The following is a 22,899-nucleotide window of genomic DNA, read 5'->3' on the forward strand; positions in this document are numbered from 1 at the left end:
CCCTGCTGTGTTGATGATCAAATGTGAGAGGCAACAGGCTGCCTGAGAAATGGTAGTGGTCCACCCTGCTATTTAACAGAGACTCAGCTGTCACAATGCCAGGGAGAGTGTATGTCAGGACTCAGCATTTTCAGTGCCAGCCCCTGAGTAGCCCCTTTCCCCCATATTTAATTATCTGAAAAATAGTAGGCATTTAGTGCATTTCAGTCTGCTTCTATGAGAGAAAGTCTAGAATTGGTTGGTACTATATTTGGAAAGCAGCTCAACTCCACGGGGTGAAATGTCTGCCTTCTCATAAGCAGATTGCAAGTTCCATGATTTGGCTTAAGTGGGCTGCTATCAGAAAGAAACCTTGCTTTGTTACTCTGAGCAAGAAGTCCCATACAAAAATACCCCGGCACAGCCATTCTCATTAAAGTCAGTTGGAATTTTGGACAAGTCTTAAGTATAAATTATAAATTTATTAGCCCATAGAGCTTTCTCACGAGAAAGTAAATCTAATAAAAATTAGAGGGAACTTACTAAGTGGCTGCCTTGTTGCTATTTGCTATGACTTGGGGGTGGAATAATATAATTGTGGGGTTTTCAGCCAATGCACTTTTTTGTTGTAAAAAAGAGAGCAATTCACAAAGCACATATGAGGAGGTGAAAAGAGAATGTCTTATTATCATTGCATAGAGAACTCTTTAATTGATACTTTATGTAAGCATTTCCTGCCATAAAGTTTGGAAGATCTTTAACTGTTACTGAGAGTAGAGAAGCAGGCTGCAAATTACCATCAATTGCACAATCACCTTCCAGAGAAGGGATTGTAGGGGAGCTCACCAGGCTTACAATGTACAAAAGGCAGATCCTGGCAATGGTATGGAAGGAGTTGATGGCTTGAAGGGAACTTATAATCATTGTCATTGTGATTATTTATTAATCAAGATATAAATGTTGGCAAGGGAAACAAAAATGATATTCTTCTACACACCAGCATGGCCATAAGTGTGCGTCTTTGACTTTTTGATTTGATCATCAACTTGGACTGGTCAAATGCAATCTTGAAAGAATGCACTTTAGAATCATAGAGTGTTAGTGATAACAGGGGATTATAAAAATGACCTAGTACTAAGGTCCTTAATCTGAGAACATCATTTCAGGAGGCCAGTGAACACTCCCTAAAATTATATATAAAATTTTGTGTGCATATGCAATTTTCTAAGAAAAAGATCCATAACTTTTGTCAAATTCATAATAAAAAGTTCCCTGACCCAGAAAGGTCTAAGAACCACTATTCCTAGTACCTACTCTGCTCTGCCCTCTACACACACATACACACACACACACACACACACACACACACACACACACACTTTGTTACCAATAAAGAACACAACTCCCAGAGATGGAGAATGATTTGCCCAAGACCATACTGCTAAGCTAATGGCAGAGCCAAGAGTTGAAGTCTTTTCTGACTCTGGGTCTGAAACTGTCTTTCCACTATACCAAAGTTGTTTTAGCAAGTATCAGAACCAAGGAGATTTCAGGCAGCAATGATTTGTGCCACAAGCATAATCTGAACTAGGTTACCTTTGAGATCCTTTACTTCACTGAAATTATATTTCCATCCACCTTAATAGAGAACAGCATTGACAAAGATGATCCCAAACTTTTAGAAATTATTTCCATTTCATTATTAGTCTTTCCCACTCCCCATTGATCTTGCTTGCTAATAATGCTTGTTTAGGGCTAATAGTAAAATAAGTTTGCCTTCCATGAGCCTTTGCTAGCTGATAGCAGGGTAAGAGTGCATCTTCATCAGGACCAGCCACATAATTTGCAGGACCCACCATTAGGTGAAAATACAGAACCTCTTGTTAAAATGTATTAAGGAGCCTGGCTGGTGTTGCTCAGTGGTTGAGTGTCAACCTCTGAACCAGGAGGTCATGGTTCAATTCTCGGTCAAGGGCACATGCCCGGTTGCAGGCTCAATCCCCAGTGGGGGTCATGCAGGAGGCATCCTATCAATGATTCTCTCTCATCATTGATGTTTCTCTCTCCCTCTCCATTCCTCTCTGAAATCAATAAAAATATTTTTTAAAAGTATTAAGGATTTTAAGACAGTGACAGCAGAGCATTTAAGCAAGTGTGGGGCCCTTCTGAGCATGGGCCCCTGTGAGACTGCAGAGGTCACACACCCATGAAGATGGTCTTGATCCATATTGAAGCTTTGATGAAGCCTGGGACAAAGATAAGCCAGTCTGATTTAAAATTGGCCACAAATGATCCACAAAGTTAGAGAGTTCTGTATTTAAAATCAAAAGGACTTTTTGGCTTATCTGTGCATGTACTCACACTTGCACATGCACATGCACACATACATCAGTTTGAATAAAAATTCCATCTTTCTCTTCATCTAATGCCAAAAACCAAAACTGTCTCACTTTAATTTTTCATCTGTGGACCTACTGTGCTGGCATTGTTTAAGCACACATTTTTATCACCAGTTTCCATAACCAAATGACAAAAGAAGGAATGAGTTTTCCCAGAGCATCTAATGAGTCACGTAGAAGCAGGTACTCAAAAGCAATGGCACACAACCAGCTAGGGATATTTTAAGCTGCCAGAAAGGGGAAAAGAAGTTTGGAGTATGCAGTGCAATGAGCCAATAGTCTCCATTTTTTAACATTATGAGAACAAAAAACATTTTAAATTCAAGAATCAGAAATTTGGGGTTCCAACAGGTAAGCATGTTTACCAACTGAGACAATGGCTGGGACTTGGTGTACTTGAGCTATCACCCAAGCTACCACATCCCATTTTAGTGGCATACCATGGTTTCAAGCTTAATGCACAACATCTGTGCTTCATAAGACTTGAAGCCAAATGTTAGGTGATGTCCCATTGGTTAGCTATATACAGAAACCAAAATATAATGTGCGCAATGTGGAATTTACATTGGAAACACTTGCAACACTCTAAGCCAGTGATGGGCAACCTTTTGAGCTTGGTGTGTCAAACTTTGCCAAAAAGCTGAGCATAACTCGGGTAGTGTGTCACTTTGAGGAAAAAACTAACTCCAAGACTCTAGTCGCAAATGTTTCATCCTCAGGAGCAGCAAATGTTTCATCCTCGGCATGCGGTCGCGTGTCATCAGAAATGGCTACGCGTGTCAGTGCTGACACGCGTGTCATAGGTTCGCCATCACTGCTCTAAGCAAACTCAGACTCTCAACAAACTAAAGGCCAGTTAGTGCAAGAGAAAATATAAATTGGGAAAATTAATTTTTATTAGTCTCATGTTGTCACTTGTTGTATAAGGGTCCCAGTACCTCACAGCCAGCTTCATAAGTGCATTTTGCAGTCTAGAGAGAGAAGAAACCAGCACTTCCTCTACAAAGGTAAAGAAATAAATCATGTCACCACAGCTTAAGTCTTAAGAAAGCTTATTTCTCCACTTTTACAACACAGCTTCCAACCCAAAATCCCATACTAAAGCTTAATGTCTATAAACATATGGTAGATGCCTAATGACAGCACTCATTCACTCATTCATCCATTTATCCAATATGCACTGACTGATCACTTTTGGATGCCCAGTGCTATGCTAGGCACTGTTTTGTACTGTGCTAGTTGAACGGCATTTGCAGTCAAATTTCAACCCAAGTCAGAATTCAGTAGCAAATGCAATATCCACAGAATTATCAACAGGGTAAAAATGAAACAAATTTTTGAATTTTTTCTAATGTGTTACTAACTCTTTGTTTGCAGTATCTGTGGGATATGAATATGAAACCTGCCCTGACTTTATTCTCTGGGAGAAAAGGACAGTCATCTTACAAGGTTTTGAGATGGATGCTTCTAACCTAGGAGGCTGGTCATTAAATAAACATCATATTTTCAATCCTCAAAGTGGTAAGCAGCTTTTAAAATATTACTTAATATTCTTTTCCTAATGCTATATACATATGTGTGTGTGTGTGTGTGTGTGTAATACATTATTCATTGCAGAAAATTTGAAAATTACAAGGAAAAAATTGCCTATAGGTTCACAACCTAGAGAAGACCACGTTAGTTTATTTCCTTTCAAATATAATAATCTGATTTCCAATTAGTGCTAGTATAGTGAGACCGCTTCATCACAAAGTTATATGAAACTGGGTTGTACTATCATTATTGCTCTAAGTGATTAACAAGTTTATCTGACATTGTAACATACTTTTTAAAAGTAGAATAATAATCGGCATATTTCATACAGTCTAAGACACCTTTAGTTATAAGTACACCATTATTTTATGGAGAATGCTGCTGATTAAACTATGATATACATTGTTAGATAAATACTTATTTTAGAGATGTTTAAATGTGAAGCAAAATATACACCCAAGAATTAAATAATCATCTATGTAATACAGTTTCAAAGGGTTTAGTGAACTTTGTCCCATTTTAAACACAGCAACCCTGCAAAATGGCATTAACCTTATTTGAAAGATCAAGAGTCTGAGACTTAGTCATGTGACCTTCCCCAACATTGCAGTCAGTAAGTGATTAGAACCATGTGCTCTTTCTCCTACATGGTAGCTGTTTATCCACATAAATATCAGTATGTCCAATAAGAAGCTAGGAGTAAAGGGACAGTGATGGACAAAAGAAGAGAAGAGATAGGAGGGGAAGAGTGCTCTACTGGGCTTCTCTTAGTTTTAAGGCTCCTAAGTCCTGGACTTAAGAAAAGAGGAAAGAGCAATGAGAACAAGACATTCTTATTTTCAGTGTTTTCCTTCTTTGAACCACATTTTCTACTGTCACTTTGTCCTAGTTTGTAATATAAATGTTAGATAAATCAGGAGAAGGGACCACAGGTGGCTCTTTCACCCATGTGTCTCTCACACAAACTGATTTTGCTACCCTGGTCATAAATGCTTCATCATAGTTCCTCCATCTCCTTTTGCATCCTGCTGGGAAACCAGTCATTGATATTTCCATCTAGCTTTCATTTGAGCATCAACTGGTAAGTTTTCACTGAAATCACATTCTTTTTCATCTAAAGAGGCAGATTCTTAGCAGCCTTCAGTGGAACATGTACTTTGGGTTATTTGTCCAGGATTGGGGGTGTGAATATATTGAGGCAGCTACATTCTTGCATTTGGCCATCCTTGTATCTATCTTACCTTTGTGGACCAGCTGGCTAATGTCTAGTTATCTTTTAAGGTCATGAGCTAAGAGATCCATTTAATAATCAAATCTATGATCTTACTTCATTTGTACCATAGTTGGATCAGCCAAGCCAAACAGCCACATAGGCTGGGAAATTTTGGTTGGCAAAGCTAACAAGTTTCGCTTCAACCATAGAATGAGATCACCTCCCATATTCCCAATGTGGGATCCTGAAGGTGAATTATTCCATTGCTGTATGCCCCTGTTATACCTCCTCCCCTACTTTCAAGGAAGACTCTAAATTCTATTTCAAGTTGTTTATTTTTTAAGAGCATAGATTTAGTCACAGATATAAAATGTCAACTTATTTTCCATTGTCAAAAAGAGAATCACAGTTTTAAAAGTACAAAAACGAAAGGGCAGATGCCACTTACTAAATTATTAGATTTTTTTTGTTTTGATTTGAAAAAGTTTGACATTTTAAGCAGCCGTTTCTTTTCCACTCACTTTTATTGGCTTGTATGGCTTGTCTCTTTCAAATGCCTGTCATTGACATTAAATATAAAATGAGAAATGACCTCAATCGAGCCAGCCCCCAGCTGTGTGCTCCCAGTCCTATATCCTCTTACCATTTGCTTCACACAGGTTTAAAAATTCATAACAGAGGGGAGCCATTCAGAAAGTTGGCTTTGGGCCCCTCCTCCCATTTCCACAATTGTATTTTCTACACCTCTTATTTTCCAATAATTAATTTTTAGGTAAAGGTACCAATTTATTTCTGAAACTCTTTTTAAAAGCTTTATTGAAGTATAATTTATACACCATAAATTTCACCCATTTTAGGTGTACATTTCACTGACTTTTAGTAAATCGTACAGTTGTGCAATCTTCACAACAGTTTCAGAATATTTTTATCACCCCCCAAAAAAACTTGTGCTCACCCAACCCCACTAAATCTGTTTTCTGTCTTTTTCTGAGAATTCTATTCTGAAAAAAAAACAACCTTACTTTGGATAGTTTTTATTAAAGGAACATTTGTTCATTTTATCATCTCATTTGTAGGCACATTGTATTTCTAACCAGAAGCTGGTCACACTTGCCAAGAACATATCTGAAGCCAGCTCTGCCATTGCCTTTCAGCCTGACCTTGGACTGGAACACCTCTCTTGGGACATTTTTGAAGTCTAAATCCCACCCACAATGGCAGTTTTAGAAGCAGGAATGATAAGTGTGAGGGAGCAGCTTTGGGAAGACCAATTTAGAAAGCAATGCTCTTTCCCCCTCAGGTCAGACAGTCTTTTCTGGCTGATTAAGGCAAGAGCATCTTCTCTTCAAATTCCCCCACTCCACTTCTTTCTGGAAAAAGCCTAACTCTTTAGGCACCCTGCTTTTTTGAACTGAGACAGATAGCAGATTAGAAACAAGAATCTATCTTCCCCCAGTTTTCTCTCACTGGTTAAAAAGATACCTGTAATTAGATTGGATGTCTGCTGCCATTTAGTTCTCCAGTTTTTTTTTTTTTTTTTGGCTCTACAATCATTATGCAGTGGGCAGTTTCTAGTAGGCAGTGTTTTCAGACCATTTGTCATTTCTGTTGCAGCAATTATATTTACCTGACAATTAACCATTGGTTGTGGAGAATTATTTCCAAATATTATACCTGATACATATATATAGAGAGAGATGGTTCCTACTTTCACTGAAATAAAGAAACATCAAGAACTTGTGTTTATAAATAGTATTCCTTCACAATACATCTTCTCCATGATTACAGAGATTCCTTTTAAGATAAATCAGTTGTTTAAAATTGTGTGAAAAAATGTGTATAGCAAATGAATGAATGCAATTATCTTATACAGTCTTATTTTAAGTCAGTCATTATAAGTCAGTGGTTCTCAACCTTTCTAATATACAATCATTATAAGTCAGAATATTTGAATTCATTTATTGCAGAGTGAGCTATTTGTTATAGTAGATCTTCATATCAAATGGATCCCCTAGTGTTTCCTGCAGTTGAGTGTTAAAATTATTCCAAAGAATAATCCAGGGGACTAATTGAGTCTTGTCATCTGTCTGAAATGGATGAAGGATTTCCTTTAACTTGGCCTCCAAGATAGGCCAGCGGTGTATCAACAAATGGTTTTACTGGGATGGGAAGTAAATGTCCATTGATCACACTGGCATATCTCCCAGTTTGTGTTTATATCCTCTCAGTCAAGTCCTAAGAGAAATATGTATTGTGTCCCTTGTTGTTCATAAGTCTGAAAAATGGTTTCTTCTTTGAAATCAGCGTAAAGCACCACCCACTGGCTTCCAGAGGGAATTTTTATTTCAAACTTATTTATAAGCTTCAAAAGAAGTTCTTAGCAAAGTGGCAGGAGGCTATGAGTAGTGTGTTTAAAAGTATGCTTAACTTATTATACAACAGATTTGGCTTTGGAGGCAGAGAAAAGAGAAACTTAGGAGAGAAAATGCAATTGGATCCACCCAGTGGGATTTCTTAGTTGACTGTAAACAACACGCTCAATCCTTAGCAGGGAGTTGGACTTCCAGTAAATAATGCGTGATATCAGAGGTTCATTTGATTCTGTTTTTAAAATGAGCATGTATAGCAGAATAAGCTAGAAGGGGGCAGCCATAATTGATCAAGATTTCCAGGAACATACACAAAATATTTTCAAAGCAACCTTTTGCAGAAGAATTGGTGTTAAATCATTGTTGCTAGATGGTATGCCCTGGTTCTATGTAATGGAAGGTTAAACAGATTCTTGAAACAACAAAAACACCCTTCAAAATGATCTATTCTTCCAGGGCAATACAAAAGGGGTTTGCCCATTTTTGTTTTGATTGCTTCAGCTTTAAACAGGAATGGTAATTTCAGTACACGGGCACTTTAGTACCTTGCATGAAAGCAAGACATCAATTGTTGAGATGTAATCAGAAAGTACATTGCCTTATGCTTTATTTCCTTTAATCATTCTTCTTCTTTGATGGAGTGCTGGGCTTTCTAATAGAAAAGGGGAGGTTTAGAATTGCAGGCTTTGAAGAATGGTTTAAAATAGCCATCTTTCGTTTTTAAATTGCCAGGAGCCTGGTAATAACATGTCATTTTGAAGGTAATTGTTAACTATACCGTTACATTGATATAAAAAAAAAGAGATCTACCTGGGAGAATAGATGTTAATAGCAAATCTGATATTTCCAAGACAATAATTGGAAATATTTTTGAATGATATACCCTATAGTGCATGGCTGAAATACTGACATGCTAAACAGTTGGTTTCTTCATTTATTAGAGCGCATATCATAGCCTCATTGGTAGGATATTCAGTTAGTGATCATCAGGAGATTTCTTTTCACTGATGTACAACTGTCATTCCAGTTCTCATTTACTTCCTCCCAATTCATTTAAATTACAGTATTGATCATACTGCAATTAAGTGTTTTGTGGAAATGAGTTCAGTCCTATTAATCTTACTTAATTAACTATTCTAAATCTTAAGAACAATTTTACTGCCTAACTAAGTTATTAATAAAATTAATAAAGTAATGATCTTTAAGATATTTAATAGTTCTAAAATAAAAGACCAATTTTGGGGGGCATAAACTCATAGCTGCTCCTGCAGATCATATGTTGAAACAAGTAGCCAGGAATCACTTTGGGAGGGAAAGTAAAAATACTTAGCTATGAAATCACAAGTCTATATGATGTATGGGATTTCTGTTTTCTGGAAGGCCCCTTCCAGGTACATATTTAGTGCCGTGGTGTTATGCATGTTTTACCCTTTTATTTGTTTTTGCCAACAATGTTCCTATTTCAGAGTGATCAATAATTTCCATTGTAGGACTATGGGACCAAATATTGGAAGTAAACTGAGGAAGGCATTTTAGAAAATGTTTAGGAAGAATAACAGGCAATCCGAGGAGATAGATAGCAGGGGTCATGGGAGAAAAAATAAGACTGTATAAGATAACTGCATTCATTCATTTGCTGTCAGTTACTTCAGTCTGACACATTGGTATGCCTCTCACAATGTGGATACTTTACCTGCCCTGGCTTATTCTGAGCAGAATTTAGCTATTTATTTAGCACAGTAGTACCTGTTCCTTGGATTATCTGCCTAGGCTTAGCAGTTTGCAAAATCACTGGGATTTGGATAGGGAAATTACAAGAGACTCAAAGCCTCTTTTGAACATTTACTGAGCACTCATAACAGTGGTTCTCAACCTTTCTAATGCCACGACCCTTTAATACAGTTCCTCATGTTGTGGTGACCCCCAACCATAAAATTATTTTCATTGCTACTTCATAACTGTAATTTTGCTACTGTTATGAATTGTAATGTAAATATCTGTGTTTTCTGATGGTCTTAGGCTCTACAGCAGTGGTTCACCTAAGACCATCAGAAAGCACAAATATTTACATTATGATTCATAACAGTAGCAAAATTACAGTTATGAAGTAGCAACAAAAATAATTTTATGGTTGGGGGTCACCACAACATGAGGAACTGTATTAAAGAGTCACGGCATTAGAAAGGTTGAGAACCACTGACTTATAATGACTGGGCCACATGGATTGACACATAAAATGAAGAAAGAAGTAAGACAGAGTGTCTGCCTTCAAGGAGCTCATGTTCTAACAGGGAAGACAGAGAAGTAATGAAAAATGCATCCAATAGTGTGATAGATGTAATGATAGAGCTATGCAAAACAGTTGGCACACAGAGAAGGGAACAACTAATTCTGCCTGGACAGAACATTGGGGAAGAACTGAGCTGAGCTCTAAAGGATAGGTAAGAGTTCCCCAAGCAGACAAGATAAGGAGGGCACTCAACAGAGGGAACAGCATGTACAAAAGCAGAGAGGAATGGGACTATGTGAGAGTGATTATAAATAGTCCCACTATAGCTAAAACTCAGCATACGAATGACAGGACAATGAAAGGAGAGAGTGAAGAAGTAGGCAAACACCAAATAAATTATGGAGGACTTTGCATGCCTTAATAATAAGGAAGGTGTTCTTTATTCATAGAGGATATGGAGCTATTGAAAGGTGTGGATGACCTAACCACTTTGGCTCAGTGGATAGAGCATTGGCCTGCATACTGAAGGGTCCCAGGTTCGATTCCGGTCAAAGGCATGTACCTTGGTTGTGGGCACATATCCAGTAGGGGGTGTGCAGGAGGCGGCTGATCGATGTTTCTCTCTCATCGATGTTTCTAGCTCTCTATCCCTCTCCCTTCCTCTCTGTAAAAAATCAATCCTGTCTAATAAAAGAGTAATATGCAAATTAACCATCACTCCGCTACATAAGCCACCCCCACCAGCCAAGCCACGCCCACCAGCCCATCTGGGCGAGTATGCAAATTAACCCCAACCAAGATGGCTAACAGAAGGGAGGCTTGTGTTTCCCTGGCAAAAGAGGAAGCCAAGCTTTCCACACACTCTGGCAGGCCCAGGCCTCCACTCAAGGATACAAAGTTTCAATTATAGAAGGTAAACAAATCCAAACAGAAATGGCAGCAGCCACGGATCGAGCAGGAGGCTTGGCTCTGCTCCAGGCTACAAAGTTTCAATTGTAGAAGGTAAATAAATTCCAGATACCAGGGCCTCTGCTTGGGTCCCTAGGGGCATGGCTGGCCTGCAAACCACCACAGGCCCTTTGCCCAGGCCTCTCCACGCCCCAAGGGAACCCCACCCTGATCCAGGACACCCTTCAGGGCAAACCAGCTGGTCCCCACCCGTGCACCAGGCCTCTATCCTATCTAATAAAAGAGTAATATGCAGATTGACCATCACTCCAACACATAAGATCAAGATAGCTTCCCCTATGTGGTCAAAGATCCTGCCCCCATGTGGACACAAGATGGCCACCACAAGATGGCCAGCAGGGGAGGGCAGTTGGGAGGCACCAGGCCTGCAAGGGAAGGCAGTTGAGAGGGATCAGGCCTGCAAGGGAGGGCAGTTGGAGGCGATCAACCCTGCAGAGGAGGGCAGTTAGGGGTGACCAGGCCGGCAGAGGAGGGAAGTTGGGGGCAAACAGGCTGGCAGGGGAGCAGTTAGACATCAATCAGGCTGGCATGGGAGTGGTTAGGGGGTGATCAGGCTGGCAGGCAGAAGCGGTTAGGGGCAATCAGGAAGGCAGGCAGGCGAGCAGTTGGGAGCCAGCATTCCTGGATTGTCAGAGGGATGTCCGGTGGTATCGGGCCTAAATGGGCCATCAGACATACCTCGAGGGGTCCCAGATTGGAGAGGGTGCAAGCTGGGCTGAGGGACACACCCCACCCCACCACCCCCGTGCACAAATTTTGTGCACCGGTCCTCTAGTATAAATATATTTTTTTTAAAAAGAAAGGTGTGGATGATGGTTTGGAGATAGGTATACCTGAAGAACAGGAAACCAAGAAACTAAGAAAAACTGAACTAAAGCATAGTGGTATGAATGGAGAATACAAAACTGGTTCAACATATTTTAAGAGACAGACCCAACGGGGTGGGGGTAGAGTTAATAATTAAGTTTATAAAATGAGGAAAACAAGACCACAGTGATGCCCACATTACCAACTTAGGTGAATACACACATGTGGTACCACTTATAAGATGATTGGGGAGCAAAGGAGGAAAAGCAGGGTTTGGTAAGGGGTACAAAAATGATAAAGTCTGGCCGAAACCGGTTTGGCTCAGTGGATAGAGCATCGGCCTGTGGACTGAAAGGTCCCAGGTTCGATTCCGGTCAAGGGCATGTACATTGGTTGCGGGCACATCCCTGGTAGGGGGTGTGCAGGAGGCAGCTGGTCGATGTTTCTCTCTCTTCGATGTTTCTAGCTCTCTATCCCTCTCCCTTCCTCTCTGTAAAAAATCAATAAAATATATTGAAAAAAAAATGATAAAGTCTGTTTTAAACTTGTTGAGTTTGAGGTATCTTACGGCAGTGGTCGGCAAACTCATTAGTCAACAGAGCCAAATATCAACAGTACAACGATTGAAATTTCTTTTGAGAGCCAAATTTTTTAAACTTAAACTTCTTCTAACGCCACTTCTTCAAAATAGACTCGCCCAGGCCGTGGTATTTTGTAGAAGAGCCACACTCAAGGGGCCAAAGAGCCACATGTGGCTTGCGAGCTGCAGTTTGCCGACCACGGTCTTAGGGGATCCAAATAAAAAAGATATAGTAGGTATTTGCACGTCAGGTGAGACTCTGGACAGGAGAAAATTTTGGCATGTAGAGATGGGAGTTAAAGCTGTGAGAATGGAAGAGATTGCCCAAAAAGAATGATTGTACAGGATTTTCCAGCATTTTCATAAGTCAGTATCTCTATTTCCTGCACTGATGATAGTAAGATACGGTCCAAAAGAGTGGAAAATTTAAGTCCCTTTCTTATATCTTTGAAGTGCATTCTAGCGATATGATTTCTTTTCACGGAAGTAGATTACTTTCCTGATTGTGTTTTGGTAAGGTTAATATTAAAATTGACTGATACTCCCTTTTAAGGAACCAGTTGCATAGTGAGGGTAATTTTAAGTCAAGCATTTGTGTGCCCAACATCAGGAGAAAGTCAGTCAGAGATGAAAACTAAGCCACAGGTGATTCACAGAGCCCCCGGTGATCAAGACATCATTACAAGTTGGTCATCAAATTCTTTATTGAGGCATTTAGCATCAGCATTAAAGGGACTGGATGTATTAACCCATTTCACAGATGGGCAAACTGAGGCAAAACATTGTGGTACTATTTATGGTGGCTCTGCAGTTCAACAAAACCAAGAGTAGTATGTTGCACTCTCAAATTCTTTTATACCAATGCCAAAGCTCCTTCTTCCTTTGAACAATGAGAGAAAAATTAAAATGTTGCTGAGAATATTGTGTGGTAATTGTTTTTGTTTTATTCTCTTTTTTTTTTTCCTTGGATCTAGGAATCATACATAAAGGGAATGGAGAAAATATGTTTATTTCCCAGCAGCCCCCAGTCATATCAACTATAATGGGTAATGGACACCAACGGAGTGTAGCCTGCACCAACTGCAATGGCCCAGCTCACAACAACAAACTCTTTGCACCTGTTGCCTTAGCTTCTGGCCCTGATGGTAGTGTGTATGTTGGAGACTTCAATTTTGTAAGGCGAATATTTCCCTCAGGAAATTCTGTTGGTATTTTGGAATTAAGGTAAGTCTCTTCTAATCTCTATGCTTAGTGGATAAGGAAAAGCAAGAATGAGATAACGTGAAGAGACAAGGCATTGCCAGGAGCAGGATATACAGTTGCCCATACTGTAGCCCTGAACTAAGATGCAGAAATTAGGGATGCAGGACATAGGTCAGCATGCCTACTCCTCCGACCTGAAGAAAACTTTGAGCACTACTTTGGAGAAACAGGAAGTGTTGACATCCCTGTATGTGTGGCTTTCCCTGTGTGCACTGCCATCACTGACATGTATCTCAATACTTCCAAGTGCTCAGGTAAGTCACTCAACCCCTTCTGGCCACTACAAAGACTGATCAGAAATATCTATTCTGCTCTAGCACATAGAGGTATTGCCAGATTCAAAAAGCTAACCTTTCTAAGCTCTTCAGGTCCAATCTTTTGAAGTGGTCACTTTATATAAAAGAAAATGGAAGTCTGTGTTTACATGGCATGATAAAAAAGGAAGAATGAGTTTTTTACCCTTAAAAACTCTATCCCAATTGGGAGAAAAATGATTAAAGTATTCATCTTGAGACTTTCTTATACTGTTCTAGGAATTTTCTTGAGAGTACAAAGTCAAAACACCTTGAAAGGAATTCATACCTTTTAGTAGTAAATGTCCTGAACCATGTAAACCATGGTTTAATCAGCTTTGTTTTATCCCTTCAGGGCTATAAGACACAAATATATGCCTTCTGGAGTCCTAGAAAGGGAAAGCATCCACCTCCATCCCAGCAGGATAGACAGACCTGTTTCTTCTCCCATAGCTAAATTGGTAGAGCCGTCCTTCTAGTTGTTTGTGGCAGCTTTATCTTTGCCATACATCTTTAGAACTTCAGGCTAAAAGTTTCTCTAGGTCCCGGAAGATTTTGATGCTATAATATATTTTGATCCTATAAACTAGTGTATTTAGCAATTGTTGCCTTGGGCATCACCTCATTGATCAGAGATACTGATGGAGCATCTTAAATGTACAGAACACCATCAAGGCTAGTCAAGACACATGAAAAGTCTTAGGTCATTTTCATTCAACACTTCTGTTCATAGGAATATGGAGATTTGAATACATTTGGACATTCCTCGATATTTCTCATATTCTTGTGCTTGCTTTGGAATCTACCTCCCTTTTCTCAGACTGAGTTAGTCCTTCACACCTAGCAAGGAAAATCTTCTAGACACATGCCCCCATCTATTTTTCACATTAATTCACTCCAGGTTTAATACATTCCTTAATTAGAATTGCAAACGCTGTCATAGAGAAAAAAGCTGTTAAATCCCTTGGCTAATAAAAAAAATGGACTGTAAAATTAAGATTTTAGAAAGATAAAACACATATATAGAGTCTGGAGAAGGACTAATTCATACCACCCTGCCCTAATCAAATGTTCATGTACCTCAGGATGTCACAGGGACTTGTCATTTCCAGCAGTATATCTCTTTAGGCAACTACTTACTGGGAAGCCAATGAGGAAGGCTAGGATGGTTGTATGCCTGGACTTGGAAATGATTTATACAACATTCTAGATTGTTTTCAAAATCCTAGAGATGTTCAGTCTACATGATGCCAAATATGAAGGGAACACTGAACAATTCATTCACCATCCGAAAGTTTCCAGTCATACAGATAGGGACTGCAGGTAGACAGAGATCTTGTCTTGCTGAACCTATATACTGAACCCTATAAAGCTAATCCTATATAGCCATCTTCTCAAAGAAAAGAATCCTAGGATTACCTATAAAAGCAAAGAAAAATATTACTATAAAGAAAATCCAGATAAATTTAGTCCTTTTTATTGTAATTTAAATGCAAATTTCCCTAAGGTGGAGCAGTTGTCATTCATTGATGAGATTCTCCTTGGTCAAGGATCCTTAACAGTTCACAAATTTGCATTTCAGTCCAAAGCACCTTATGACCTTCAACACAAAGTCAATTGAAGAATAAAATAGAATAACTTGGACCATAATTGCAATGTAATTTTCTCAGTACAAAGAAAAATTAGTTTCTGACAGTGTGAAATATTGTCCAGTCCCTTTATTCAGTCTTACACCACAGCACTGTTTTCTCTCATTGTCACAGCTCTTCAAACACAAAGGCTTGCACACACCATGAGCTTACACACCAAGGCTCTCCCACTTATCCTGAGTCTCCCTAGCTGGTTCTTCTGAGCTAACATATTTTAGAGTAGCTCTTCTTAACATTTTTTTAAAATTCTCAGACCCCTTGAGAATCTACAGGAGTGGGCAAAAGTAAGTTTACAGTTGTTGATATGGAAAAATATATAATACAAGAATAAATAATAATACAGGAACAAGCTCTGTGTTTTGTGTACTCACAACTGTAAACCTATTTTTGCCCACCCCTGTATTAAAGACTGTGGACCCCCCTCCCCCAAAAAAACAGATTCACATAAAATCATACATGTAATTTCAGGGTCTCACATATTTTCCCTCTCTCCCTGCATCCCCTCCCCCAGCAACCTACTGTGTGGATGCAGTCCTTTCATACACTCATGTGTAAGATTCTGTGTATTAGGTTCAAGAAGAAAAAAATAGTTCTCCATTCTCTACTCCAACACTCCTGTGATTGGCCATCAGAGAAATTAATTGACTGAATATGCAGCAACATTTTGACCTAATTGACAGGTAACTCCCTAACTGTGTGACTATAGTCAAAAATGTCCAACCAGTTTATGTCAGCAAACATTATCTGTCATGTTTACTCAGAAACTAATATAGATCTTATTAGATTCAGTTATTTTAAAAGTATCCTGGTCAGTAGCCTATACGGTGTACATTGCATCTTTCATATGTAATTGTGAATTTCTCCATTTGCTTTATAATTTTTCCAGATTTAAACTTCCTAGAGAGAAATATGTTGATATAATAGCACTTTGCTATCATAAGAACCATAATGTTCATTGAGTTCTACTGTATGTAGATAAAAATTTCATTTTGTATCAATTTTTTGTTAAAATCCGTCAATTTAGTTGCCCTCCCCCCATGTGCATATAATCTATTTTACTTGGTTGAGTCATTTGTTTCCTTGGAAACACAGACTAATATAGTTATTATGTTATTTGTTGCATTTATAGCTGTGCCTAGAAGAGTAGTATTTTCAATAGGTTGTTACAGAAAGGATTAGAGAATGTTCTATGTCTTTACTCTCTGTCAAGTTATTCATTATATAAGTTAACTGCTCTGTTCTCTACTTCCCTATATATAAAATTGACTTCAAGTTAATATTTGAGCATCCTCTTACATGTTTTATAAAGTTTCACTTGTTTTAAGATCCAGAGATTATAGTTCTCAGCCCAAAGTTTGATGACATTTTGAAAGAACATAAAGCTTGCTCCTCTAGGATGTCCTTCTAGATTTCCTTCTGTTCCATATTGGGCCCCATTGAACAATTCCAGATGTTCCTTGATATTTCAAAAATTCGAAGACTATAGATTTTTTTCTAACTTAGCTCTGCTCATCTAAACTGTCCCCAATTGAGTTTCTTACATCTGACCTCAAAAATAATTTCATTGGTTGCCAATCATTTATTTCATCTAGCTGGTCCCCCACTGCCTAAATAGGGAGGATAAGGGAAAGTCAATTATGGCTTTATCATTAGCAATATGCCAAGAGCAACAGTATTATTTCTTGTTATTTAAGTATATAGTACCTTTTGCCTATTCACTGCAGATTTCATATACATGTGCATACCTTAGTGCTTTCTTCCAGTGGGAAATTGAGGTAAGATAATAAAAAAAGGAGAGCTTATAATACCATGTAATTAAATGTGAGTGTCAAAAATACAATCTTTGAAGATTTTTTTAAAGATAGAGTCATTTCTAATTTCTATAATCCTCCTTAGTCCCTGGGCATGGATTCATTTGTCAGATTTATTTTCAAAGGAACTGCTAGCTGAAAGTAGGGCCCTAAAACACAAGACAGGTAAGTTGTGATAAGGGCTATAGACAGGGCTGAAGCATGGGGGAGGCTAATCTTAGATAAGTGTTGTGGCATTAGAAGCACTAAGATGTCAGTGAATGGCAGGAGTAGGAACTTGGTCTTCCGAGGAAGAATGCCATGGAAGGATGAGCAGGAAGGAAAGTCCATTCTTCAACATCAAATATTTCAGGCAAAGTATTAAAGAAAGAAGCTGAGAAGATCATGAAGAACAAGTAAAGTGTTGCAGCCACCACTGAGCCGGCCAGACAAACTCTCATGATTCCAGGTCACTAGACAGCAACTTCAAAGTTGGCATAGTGTCTCTTTCTCCATCTCCCATGTCACGAAAATATAAAAAGAATAGGTCGGACATCATGATAAGTGAAAGAAGCCAAACACGAAAGGATACCTATTCTATGATTCCATTTATATGTACTATCCAGAATAGATAAATCCATAGAGACAGAAAGTAGATTAATGGTTGCCTGGGGCTGAGGTGGGTGAGGAATGAGGAGTGACTGCTAATGGATACAGGGTTTCTTCAGGAGATGATGAAAATGTTGTGGAATTGGATGATGGCAATGCTTACACAGCTCTATGAATGTACTAGAAACTACTGAATTGTACTTTTTAGAAGGGTGAATTTTATGGTGCATGAATTATATCTCAATTTTTTAATTAAAAAAATATAGATGGCCCCTTTAATCATATAGATACTAAACAAAATCAAAGATCAACTTCAAAATCCTACCATCAGTAATGTTCCTTGTTCTAAAAATATTTGTAATTCTACTCCTTTCTCCTCCTAACTCATGGCAAGCTTCAAGTCAGTCAGTTGCCAAGTGGCAGCGCCACTGATGGGCCAAGGCCCTTGTGAAGAGCTCACACACTGGCACCTCAGCATGCAGTCAGTTGCTAGCTAGACAGCCGACCGACTTTGGTGGTGGTGGCTCAATGCTAAATCCTTAACTAAAAGTAATTCTGAGACAGAACAAGGTCACACACTGGAAATAAATTCCATCATTTTCACTTCCTCTCTCTGAGATGTTAATGAGAGAAACTGCTCTGCATAATATGGGGCATCTTTCCAAATTCAGAGTGACATTATTGGCAGGATCAGAAGCAGCTGCAGGAAAGTCAGACCATCCCTTTCCCCCCTCCTTGCTATCACCTAAGAAATTCAAAACCCTGTGTAGCCACAGAAATGGTTCTGTACCATGAGAATATGTTGTGGGTAAAATCATGTTTTAATGAGGTCCTTCTAGTACTTTCACAACTCAACTTCCTCCAGGAGGATCAACCATGAAACAGTGATTAGAGCCACTCTGCAACACACTCAACCTGGATTGTAGAGGCCACAAAAACAAGCAAGTGCCCAAAGACAAAGAAACTCAAAAAGGTTCAAATGCCTCTGGCCAGGTTTCTAATCAGAGCTCCCCTTCTTACCTTTTGACCTTTTGCGTCAACCCACAGGATACCTACCCTTTTGAGGCAAGCCAGAGAAAAGAAAAAGCCAGTGGATCGTGACCTGTGGCCCAACTAGTAAAATCCCAGGAATATTGTCTTTAAAGAGCATTGAATCAGTAGTAGCAGATAGCTTCAAATGAAATCATGTTGTGTCTTTTCTTCTTGCCTGATGTTCTGAAGAATAAGAACATTTTGTAGTTTAGATAAAACGATTTGTTATCTTTGTGTTTTTCCAAGTGACATAAAGGGCCAGATTTAAAAGGATTTTAAAATTAAAATGACTTTATTTCACAGATGATTATAGTTTTTTAATTCTGGGCAGCTTTGACCCAAAGTCAAGCTTGTCAGACTGCACTCCCTTTTGTGAGAAGCCTCATAGCAGATCCCAGGGTGAAATACCCTGTGCCTAATGGTTTACAGATCAGGGGCCCCAACATGTTCTGCTCCTTTTGACCTGACAGTGCTGTTTTGCCCACTGAAGTTACCCCTTGGAGCATGAACAGGTGGAACACACAAGGCCCTAGTAGTTGATATACATGATATTTTACTGAAGCTATTTTGATGCCAGGGACATTCTGTCATGGTCTAAGAGAAAACCTTTATACTTTAAATTTAATTTTGTTAATATTGCTGAGTAATGTACTAATGTGCACAAGTAATTTCCTCATCTTATCTCTGAGGTCATATAAGTGTCTTAGGGTTTAGTTTGGAATGCCAGTAATCTTGGAATGTCCCACAAGACCCAGTAATAAAACAGGGATTTTGCATTTTGATAAGGTGGCTTTCAAAACAGAAGCTAGAATGCTCAGGCCCTTTGCAGTGGCTACTTCCTGAAACCCCAGCCCAGCAGTTTTTAAACCTTATTTTGTATCTGAATCACCAGCAGAGTTTGTTAAAAATAAAATCCCCATGTTCCTCTCCCACCTCGAGATTCTGATTCAGTATGACTGGGAGAGCCCCAGGAAATTGCACATATGGCAAGAGCCCTTGTGATTCTGATAAAAAATGGTCCAGAGAGGGCTTTTTTGCAAAAACTGCCTTAGAGCTTTGCCCACCCACCAAACAGGATGTTCAATCACCTTGATACCATCTTAGGAGGAGAACCAGCAGGGATTGGGTCCACTCTGGCTTGCATATCTGACTAAATGATCCCTATAGAGTCTCTCTGACAACCACAAGCTGAGTTAGGATTGGTGTGTCTGGTGAGATTTGCCCTGTTGAATGATACTGATGCCTCTCTATTTGCTTTTACTTGCTACTCGTGGATACCTTGTGCACCCTAGAAACAGAGACACCAGACATAGGTAAGCAAATCACGTGGGCAGCTGCCTAATGCCCTTTCTTGCCTAAGAGGCCACTTCCTAATAATGTGCTAACAGGGAAATTTTACTTCTTAACTAAGGTTAAAGGAATAATGTGAAAGTGAACTTGGAAGTTCTGACTCAGGTAAGTTTCTTCCAAAAGAAGAGAATGCCACTAAGTGGGAATTTGCTGGAGGACCAGAATATACTGAAGAGATATTAAGTGACAGCTTGTTGCTCAGCACTTTAGGGGAAAGCAAGACCTTAAGTGTCTTCATTTTTTCCTTAGGTGATATCACAACTGAGACTGTAAGTTCCAATAGCTTCAGTGCTTTCCAGTTGCAGGTAGAGAGAGAGGGGGAATGCAGCGGGCTTCCTTGATCCAGAAATACAGTTGATAAGAATAATAAGAGACAGTGACCACATGATCTTCCTGAACAAGATGTTTCCTTTTTTTCTTTTATGTGACCTCATGGTTTCTAATCCTTCTCACCAAAAAGAAATAATAGAAAAGCTGTAAACTGACCATTTACCAACAATGACACAAAGCTCCAAAATTAATCATAATGAGTATTTCTGTTCAATTTGTTTATGCATTACACTTGTCAAAACTGTTCTAAATTACCTGAAATTACCAAGGAGAAAATTGAATTTGTTCACTTCCGAATGCCAATTGTCATCACAATGGCACTGATAGGATTTTTAATTTGGATTTTGTTTGGGAAGATGCCACTTCCTAAATGCCAGTGCACACGCTCAGCCTTGTTACTTTAGCATAACTAATTTCTTAAACAAATTAGGTTGGTTGTCAAATTGCTTACTGGTAAAGTGTTGCATAGTATTAATTATAAGCATTAATTGCCCGTTTTACAATCTATGTGATTTTTAACTAGCATGAATGAAGTGATTTTTGTTCAGTTGAAGGGCATTGCCCAAATGTAAAACTAACCAGAAGGTGACAGTAAGTCTAACAATGAAGTTATAAAAGAAATGTTCACATATCTCAAATTGCAATATGCATTTAGACATGAGGGATTCTAATAAATTGGAATTTAGTCCAGTGTTTTTTCTTTGTCAGGTATGGCATGTTTTCAGAGAGTAAAAAGAAACCAATCTAAAAAGAACTGAAGTATGCTTGGGAAATGGCAAGAAATAGCAAGAAATGACATATCAGTATAGGAGACCTTCCTGACTGTTGTCTGTCAAGAAAATAACATTAATTAGATTTGAATTTGGTTTGTTGGACTATTCAATTTTCTAAAGGCCAGTGCACAAAGTTTAAGAACAGCTGAACCAAATAGGATATGCTGCTCAGTTAGAAAAAGGCAAGAACACACTGATTTTTTTTTCTTTGCTATCTTTAGAGCCATAATATTCTGAAGGTATTTTGTACTCTCAGTCACATATGCTGTAATCTACTCTTAGTCCAGGCACAGGCTTGTTAGTGACGCTGGGCAAGCCCTCTATGTGTCTGGGTTTCCCCAGCTGAGATTTAAGGAGAATGACTATTCTAACTTCCCTCACAGGCACATTGGGAGTATTCGATAATAAATGAATGCAATACATTCCAAAGTGCTTTTATACAAATGCCATTTCTCTTGGAAAACCAGCCCATGGACTTTTCCTAAACAAAACCTGATTCGTCTGACTTAGGTGAAACTTCCATAAACAGGCTACCAAGGTATTGAAAGTTATTTTCAGGAAGGGTTGTGACCCCTTCTCCTTTAGTCTAGAAAGATATAAGGGCACTGAGGAAATTTTATTCTGAAGGCAAAAAATTCAACCAGATATGTAAACACTTTTACTCAAACCCCTATTTAAGCAGTCTTTGCTACAGAGATGCTTTGTCTGATATGACTGCCAAATCAATTCTGGAGTCTGTTGGGGCCCTTTACAGTTTATTTACAGCAGCTGTCATGGTGGTTCCAGGGTTGAAGATGTCCCTGGAATCTACCGGATTCTCTTATTTGATGAAGGTAAGTAGAAAAAAATCAAGTATTCCAATTGGATCTGATTTTTTTGCCAATTAAAACTCTAAACTGGGTCTTTCATCTGTATTTGCAAGCCTTTACTGTCCTTCACATGCATAAATATTCTTAGAGGGCAAATACAATTACAAATAGAATCAGGAACATGCCAGTCCTTAAGGATATCTTAATTATTCTGATGACCTCTCCTCTCCATTTTGCTTGGCAAGTAGCCAAGGCCTGAACTCTTCTATGTCTTAGTTAGTTTCATGTCCTTCAGTTCAGTTTAGTTCAGCACTTACTGAACATCGACCCTGTTAGACACTCTGTTGGCACTGAGGATAGAGAGATGAATACAGTTCCTGCCTGCAAAGAGCTCAGAGTGTAGTTGCAGGAGAGAAAATAATAGTGCTTAATGCCCAGATCTCAGTTTCCAATACCATTCTCCAATAAAAGTAACCAGGGGTCCTTAGAGAAATGACTCATTCTAGTACTGGGGCAGGGATTACATATGATGAGCCTGGAGCATCTTGTAGTTCCAAAAAGTAAGGAAGTGGAAAGAAAGAAAGAAAAAGAAAGAAAGAAAGAAAGAAAGAAAGAAAGAAAGAAAGAAAGAAAGAAAGAAAGAAAGAAAGAAAGAAAGAAAGAAAGACCCCACACTGATGGGGGTATGTCAAAGGGGCACACCAGCCAATAAAAATTCTGCTCCCAAGGGTTAAAGCTAGAACAATTTGAGTAACAAAATAAAGTAGCGTTGGATTTTAACGCAAAGTATAAAACAAATATCCATGGGTCCATACTTCTATAAATGGTTGAATTCATACATAAATGGAGGAAAAGAGATAACTCTCTCATGCAGAACAATTTCAGATCATTTATGTAGATACTCCACCCTCAAGGAGGTACA

General features: G+C 38.8%; 1 protein-coding gene across 3 annotated transcripts in view; it reads left to right on the plus strand.

Moving 5' to 3' along the window:
* Positions 1-22,899, plus strand: part of TENM1 (teneurin transmembrane protein 1) — a 665,414-nt gene that overhangs the window by 532,226 nt on the left and 110,289 nt on the right. For 2 of the 3 annotated variants that reach the window (XM_028135671.2, XM_054717985.1), the window contains exons 19-21: positions 3,756-3,899; positions 13,054-13,303; positions 20,008-20,028. In XM_028135671.2, coding sequence (XP_027991472.2) covers positions 3,756-3,899; positions 13,054-13,303; positions 20,008-20,028 — 415 coding nt within the window. The remainder of the gene's footprint in view (positions 1-3,755; positions 3,900-13,053; positions 13,304-20,007; positions 20,029-22,899) is intronic. The other variant, XM_054717981.1, reaches the window with a different exon arrangement.

The sequence above is a fragment of the Eptesicus fuscus genome, chromosome 1 (assembly GCF_027574615.1).
Source record: "Eptesicus fuscus isolate TK198812 chromosome 1, DD_ASM_mEF_20220401, whole genome shotgun sequence".
NCBI lineage: Eukaryota > Metazoa > Chordata > Mammalia > Chiroptera > Vespertilionidae > Eptesicus > Eptesicus fuscus.